Raw genomic sequence first — 7,867 nt, 5'->3', positions numbered from 1 at the left:
AGTAATTATAGGTTAAAAAGTGTTCATCTATTTTAATACATTCTTCATATCTAGAATGGCTGTTTGTAAAAGTCGCCGTTGGGCACAGTAAAGTCCCACTAACTGAAGAACTATGCTTACCTTTACACGAACGGGTTAAGCTTTCCAATCTCTTCACTGCATCACCTTTAACTGCGCCATGACAAGCGTCTCGGAGTTGAACTCAAACTGATTACTGGATGACGCAGACTTTCCCAAAGAGTACAAGCTCGGTGGGCGCTTTTTAAACGATGACGTGTAGCGGTAAAAACTCTTGTGGCGGTTTTTAAGATACTCCCGATAATTCTTGGTCAAGAGCGTGTACAAAAACGGGTTGATGCAGCTGTTGCTGTAGGTCAGACTCGCCACGAGGTAATTGATGCTCGTGTGCGTGTGTGAGGCGAGACTGAAGGGCTTGTGGTACAAGGGCACAAGTTGCCATATCCAAAAAGGCAGAAAGCACGCCCAGAACACGAGCACAATGGTGAAAATCATTATCAAAACTTTTTGTTTTGGCGAGCGTTTGCTGCCTTTATTAATAGCTGATGTTTTTTTAGACTCTAGGTACGTCCTGGCTAGTTTTGTGTACAAGTAACCAATGATAAGCCCTGGCGCCATTATGCTCGTGCAGAACAGGACAGTCAGGTACAATTTATACGCCTGGGGTGCCCAGGTGGGCGCGCACATCCTTTTCACCCCTCCATCTACTGTTGTTTTAGTAGTCTGGTTAACCATGACCATCATGGGGAGAGTTAGTACGAGGGACAAAATCCAGATTCCCCACGCCATGGCTTTTCGGTAGCTCTTGGAGCGTTTCACAGTATCCAGCGGTTTAGTCACTGCCAGGTAGCGCTCCATGCACATCACTGTCAGAGTAAAGATACTCGCGTGCATAGTTAACAGGTCCAGACTCAACAGTATCCTGCAGCCCACATCCCCGAAGTACCAGTCCTTCAGAAAGTACGTGCACACCACGAAAGGAATCGTGGAGAGGTAAAGAAGATCCGCGAGCGCCAGGTTGATGATGGAGATGTACATAGAAGTGGCGAAGCGTATGGAATGACACATGATTACCAGCGTGTAGACGTTTCCCGAAACTCCAACGATGTAAACCACCGACAGCAGCGTCCCGAAAGTCGATGTTATCACTAGCTCGTCCACCGAACCGGAGTTGCTACGGGACGGACCGCTGACACTGCCAGACTTGTTGTAATTCATTGCGCTCGCGGTGAATGTGGAGCTCTGCACGGGAACTTTAAGCCAGGTGCGCCAGACCCCATATACTGTTTGGATGTTTGACTGATGTGTCTGAGCGCACTCGCAGGTGTCCGCAGCTCCTGACGTCAAACCGATGCTCCGCATTTGCCTTTTCGCCCCTAAATGTGTTTGGAGAAAGTTTAGAGAGAAAAGACTTGCATTTTATTGACAGTTTTTTTTTTAAATATATTTTTACTATTACATATTTAAGGGAACAAACATCTGTTAAAAATGTATGCATAATGCAGAAATGTCACAAAATAAAACTGCAAAAGCCACATTTGTCTTATCTTATTCACTCAATTAAGGTTATGAATTCGCATTTTACGCACAGACACGTTTTGAAAGTATTATTATTTGAATGATACCTTCTCGAAATTGTTATTCTTGTGTGAAATATTGGCTATTTATGAATATTTTTCGCCTCTGCTTTGGCGTGTGGCAAATGACGTTAACCCCACACAGTGCGCTTGACCTTGGGTTATTCCCACAGATCTGCACCATTCTCATAAACCTTTCCTGTGAAATTCGGGGCTGCAGAATAAAAATGACTAGAGAGCCGTTGTTTACTTAAATAAAATATGTATGAGATAAATTGCTGCTTCACTCCAAACCACCCCAAACAGATCAGATGCGCAGCTTATATGCTACATTTTAACAGTCACTGAACAGTCAGTGTAGCTATATAAACTAAGATTTTTTTTCTAGTTGTATTTAGCTAAAGTAAATGTGTTCAAGTTTAATGCTGTCACTATATTAATCTCGTGTGTATCTGTGCTATTTAACCCTCTGGTGCTCTTCCGTCACTTTTGACAGAAAAAAAAATTCTGTTTTGAATTTTTTTTAAATCACGGCTTAATCGGAATGGTACGAAACTTGGTGACTTTTATGACAGTTGGAATGTGAACACACAAAAAAATTGAGGGCTTGATTCCAGCAGGCTAAGTGGTCGTAAAAAAAATAGTCACACTTGTGATCTTAGATCAAAAATGACCGACCATAGGAAATTAATGGGAAATTGACAAAAACGTTTTATGTGTGCGATCTACAAATCTGCCACAATGCAGAATAAAAGTACACGGCAATGATGGGGTGAAACTCTAAAACATCAAGAGTGCAAAACCAACACATCCATCCATTCACACACACGTGCGCGTACACACACATTTATACACACACACACACACCTATGAACTGGTGTAACTGTAACACAGCAAATATGTAAAATAAAAGCAATAATTCAACTACAATGCAGTAAAAAAGTGGACAGCAAGGAAGGGGTTATACTCTAAAATATCAAGAGTGCAAAACAGAAACATCCACTCACACACTCACAGACAAACACACACACACACACATACACATTCAAATGAATTGGTATGGCTATAACCATATAGCCATAATGAGTCAGAAAACTGAAATAAGAGGATGAAATCAGATCAGACCCAGAAGGAATAAGCTCTGATAAAACATTCCTGTACAGTTTTATTTTTATAGAATTTTAATGTTTTGTGTAATAAAATGCTTTCTCTGTGTTCAGGCTTGGCTGTAGTAATAATAATGAAAAAACTGACGCTTCAAATCAACATTAAAAAAAAAAATCTAAACCTTTACAAAAAGTTGTCTTTGAAAATGTCAATATATATATATGGGAATCTATGGGCTAAACCATGGAATTGTTTTTCTTATTTTACTCCCACCAGATGGCACTAATCTGGCTTAAAAATGGATTTTAAAGGCATTGTCTCTCTGCAGGACACTGGCCCTCCAGGACCGAGTTTGGACAGCCCTGGGATATAGGCTCAGAAGATATATTGCCAGACAAAAGCTGAATAAGGCCACTAGGAATGGCATCAAATAGTACTGCAAACTCTTTAGCAGTTATATAAGGATCTTATAATAATTTAGTAATTAACAGTAATTAAAGAGATGTCCATTATTCTTGAATAACTTTCTCACCAAGATTATACAATTATTGTGCCAGTTTCTGTAAAATAAGGACTTATTTTTAAAGGTAGGGCTAATATATGTGTTGTTCCAAATCACTGTTATGTGGAGAAACGTTAAAAATGAGCATCCATAATAAACAAACCTGTTTATGAAAAGAAGAAAGCTTTATTGGAACCTTGTTAACATTAAAATGACACCTCAAAAAATGTTTTAACATGAAATACTGCCATAATTGAAAAGTAATAGAAAATATTTGAAAACATTTTTTTGTATTATTTTCAATGGGGCATTTTTGACCGTGAAGACCACAAGTGTGACTCCCAAATAAGGAGCACCAGAGGGTTAAAGGGGTCATGAACTGAGAAATCAAAATCAAAAATCTTTTGACATATAAGGTCATTGTGCTATAAAAACATCCTGTAAGTTTCAGAACTTAAAACTTTCTCGTTAGTCTAAAAACTGCTTATATCGAAGCCTATTTGCCCAAATGACAAGTTGTGGAATGTGCCACTATTTATGACGTAATAGTGTGGCCAAACACCGCCTCCGCGGAAGATCAACGCCTGCTTCTGCATCACTGCCTGTTTAGCCCCGCCGTTTCAATGGATGAATTTTGAGATTTTCAGTTTTTATTGATATATAATTTCTGATGATTTCTAAAGTGTAATAGAGAAAAAGGCAACGAAGACTTTTTGTGACAAAAATCAGAACTCCTGTTATGATGTAGATTTTTGAGGTGCACTCTTGTCATAAATTCATCTATTACTTTTCCTACATAATTTTTAATAAAAACATTGGTAAAATATCTTCATACCTTTCCAACGATATATAGTTTGTCATGATTAGATTAGGATTGGATCAACGCCTGCTTCTGCATCACTGCCTGTTTAGCCCCGCCCACCGATTCGCGCAGGTAATGTATTTTAATTTTTTTTATTGCATAACAAGAACAGTAACATAATATACATATATAGAGGATCACAGTGTTTTCAACTATTATCAATTACATTCATAATAGCACCAAAGGAACAAACAGAAGGAAAAAAAAGAAAGAAGAAAAAAAAAACTACAGGGGATAACTTACAAGAAATTTTCATAAGAAAAGTATTCAAAAATTCTATACATCCTTTTGCTTTTCATTTCTTTGATATTTTAAGGCTTCAATGTAATGCTTAAGATCAATTTTAAATAATGTAATGTTATAGGTTTATTATTAGTCAATATCAATCCAAAACATTTGGGAAAATACACAATCATAAAAGAAGTTTTTCTAAGTTACAAAAGATGCATCTAGTACTAGTGTCTCTAAAAACTTTTGCGACTACTTCTCTCACTGGGTAAATCAAATTAATAACTTTGTGTAACTTCTTTAACTTTATTGGTGAGACAAAATTTACTCTTTCCTTTTAATCTGATCATATATATGAATTCCAAAAAGGTTTGCATTTAGGCAATAATATGGTTCTTCATATTTTTTTACCTAATTTATTATCTATAATTAACTGATTAGTATATAAGGGGATATAGCAGGGCTGTCCAAACTCGGTCCTGGAGGGCCGGTGTCTTCATCTATTACTTTTCCTACATAATTTTTAATAAAAACATTGGTAAAATATCTTCATACCTTTCCAACGATATATAGTTTGTCATGATTAGATTAGGATTGAATTGTAATATAGTGAAGTAAACTTAGGCGTCCCACAGAGGGGACGGGTGACAGTTAAAGGGTTAAACCTTCCAATTTGTCAAAAATTAACTCAGGGATGATATTCCAAATTTTGCCTTTACATTTCAGGTAGTTCTTAATCCATTTGTTCTTAAATACACAGTTAGCAGTACTAAAGTCAAGTATATTAAAAGACCACAATCTTCAGCACGTAGTGTAAATAACGAGAGAGGCAAACGCAGGTCTACGCATAAACCAAAAGTGAAACTTTATTTGATAAAATTTATTTTGAATGAAGTTCCAGACCATGTCAGTAAGAACTTGGTCCTTTGTTCACTTCATTTTTCCATGGATTCGTTTACAAAAAAGGCACAATTCGACCCAGGATTTTCAAAAAATTGAAACTAAAAGACAATGCTGTGCCAACAGTTATATTGGATCCGACAGTAATGTCGCACCACATTACTGTGAGTAACTGTTTTTTATTACATGGGCACTATTTCTTTGTCTGTTATTACAGCTCGTTTGATATGTACTGAGTATTTATGTATTTTGAACCTAAATCACAGTAGCGTCCATCTATGAAGGATGTAGCTGTCAAACATTCACAACTGTTAGCCAATCATACCAGTGGGCATTTACTTCCGAGTCTACAATCCGCCATGACTATTCAAACAGAGCGTTCCGATGAGGGGAGTCAAAACGGGCCAGAAAATAGCCAATTATCTCAGAGAACAGTACAAAATAATTTAAAAAGGCAGTTCATGACCCCTTTAAAAGTCTGTTTTGTAAGAATATTTCTGCATGTCATCCACCTTAAAGTCCCCCCACCCCCAAAAAAAAGTATGCCATTAGCTATTACACAGCTCTGAATCCAATTCTGATCGAGTTCAAAACTTTAATGACTGCCTCATTAAAAAGAACTAGTTCATAAGAGTCATTTGTTTGTGAATCGGACATCACAGCTATGTTTGTTGCGCGCACTAGGGATTCAGTTATGTGCCGTTGTACAAATTCATCAGGATTAAAGCAACTCCAAATAACGAATATTCAATTATAAATTTGCTTAACTGACTTTTTAAATGTAGCTAAATTGAATGTATGTAAATAATGTCAGTAATTTGCTTCAAACGAAGGTCAACAAAGGAAATGAACAGGTTTGGACCACATGGCAGGCCAGAATTCCTATAATTAACCATGCATAATCCCAGTCCTGTTTATCACTTCTTGTTGAATTTTGTGGTCTTGATGATATTGTTGTAATCTACCTATTATGAAATTAAGTTTGCTTCTTGATTTATAAAACAAGCAGCAATCTTAAGAGTGCATTTGTTGTAAAATAAAACCCCCTTTTTTTATTTATTTCACTACAAAGAGAAAATGTTAATTTCAGTTTATGAAATGCTTAAAAGGCTGTGTGATGCACCACAGTTATTTCCCCAGTGGTTCGGAGGTGTTCTTGTTTCTTGGTTTTATGTTTTGGTGGTCCCCATGCATTAAATGTCATTTTGATATCGCAGTGTAGAACTTTGGTCAACACCTGTCGTTTTTGATATGGTATATGAATAAATTTCACTTTTACTATATAAAGCAGTCATATATTGGAAGATACCTCAAGATGCTATGAAGTAAATACCAAAGGTTAGTGATTTATATTAGAGCATTCACTACATTTCTGCAATATAACTGTTTATGTTGGTGAAGAGTCGTCATTGATCCAAGTAGATCCTTGCACAAGAATGAACGACTGCACCAAATGAAGTAGAGAATGTTTTTATATACAGTAAATAATACACTGTGTGCATGAAGCTGAGAGCTCTTTGGGTATTTGAGACACATGATTGGCAGGGCAGAACTGTAGCATAACAGTGGGAACTGAATACTGATGATGCTTTATGAAAACTGCTGAAGAGTGGCAAGTGGGCCAATTCAAGTACACAAGGTACAGGGAGTTGTTTGTGTAAGCACTTCTTGTAACAATTGTTGATGTTTTGATTAGTTGCATGACACTTGTTTTCTCCTGTTGGGAAAAACATTCTTCTCAGGTGTGTTAGTAGGGAGCTGTCCATGGTCCTGTCATGCAGGGAACAGCTTTTGTAAAGGGCTTGAAATTGTCAAGGCAGACTGAAAGATAGATTTAGCTTTTATTGCATATGATCAATCTTCACAAATATAGAAAGCCCTAGAGGTCTTTGTTTAGTGTCTGTCTCATCTGTCAAGTTCAGATGAGATCATTTTTAATTGTTATTTAAAGGAACAGTTCACCTAAAAACTAAAATGTGATGAAAACTCACCTTCAGGCCATCCAAGATGTAGATGAATTTGTTTCTTCATCAGAACAGAATTTGAGAAAATTGGAATGACTTCACTTGCTCACCAATGGATTCTCTGCAGTGAATGGTTGCTGTTAGAATAAGAGTCCAAACAGCTGATAAGAACATCACATTAATCCATAAGTAATTCATACAACTCCAGTCCATCAATTATTGTCTTGTGAAGTGAAAAGATGTGTGTTTGTAAGAAACCGATCTGTCATTAAGGAATTTTAACTTTAAACAGTTGCTTCTGGACAAAATACGAGTCCATAATCCATAATAACTCTTCATCCAGCGATGCTTCCAAAGACTATCCACTGTTGTCCTCTCACATATTTGTTTAGAACTGTTTTCATTTGTAAACAGTAAATGAGCTTTAATCGCCAAGTGTGTGCAAACACACAAGGAATTTTTTTTTTTAGGAGCTCTTGTTACAAACATACATACATATATGACTTTGAGAACAGCCAACCAAAGTAGTCTCGCTTTCACAACGAAACACAGCGTCACACACGGTGGCCTAGAGTGAGCGGCGGCGGCCTAGATTGAGCAGAGGCCGGGGTCTAGAGTGAGCAGAGGTGGCGGGCTTGAGAACGGCGTGGCCGGCGAATTCGACGAAGGAGCATCCGGAAGGACATGTGACGACTCCGGGCTGGACTCC

The 7,867-nt window shown here is 37.4% G+C and overlaps 1 protein-coding gene across 1 annotated transcript; it reads right to left on the bottom strand.

Annotated features, from left to right (window-relative positions):
- Positions 1–153: 153 nt before the first annotated feature.
- Positions 154–1,291, bottom strand: LOC107691214 (urotensin-2 receptor-like). The gene has a single exon (XM_016489714.1). The coding sequence runs from the start codon at positions 1,234–1,236 to the stop codon at positions 154–156; it is 1,083 nt and encodes a 360-aa protein (XP_016345200.1). The 5' UTR covers positions 1,237–1,291.
- Between the last annotated feature and the right edge of the window lie 6,576 nt (positions 1,292–7,867).

The sequence above is a fragment of the Sinocyclocheilus anshuiensis genome, unplaced genomic scaffold, assembly GCF_001515605.1.
Source record: "Sinocyclocheilus anshuiensis isolate Anshui unplaced genomic scaffold, SAMN03320099.WGS_v1.1 scaffold470, whole genome shotgun sequence".
In the NCBI taxonomy this organism is placed as follows: domain Eukaryota; kingdom Metazoa; phylum Chordata; class Actinopteri; order Cypriniformes; family Cyprinidae; genus Sinocyclocheilus; species Sinocyclocheilus anshuiensis.
This window is presented reverse-complemented; position numbering and strand designations above follow the sequence as displayed.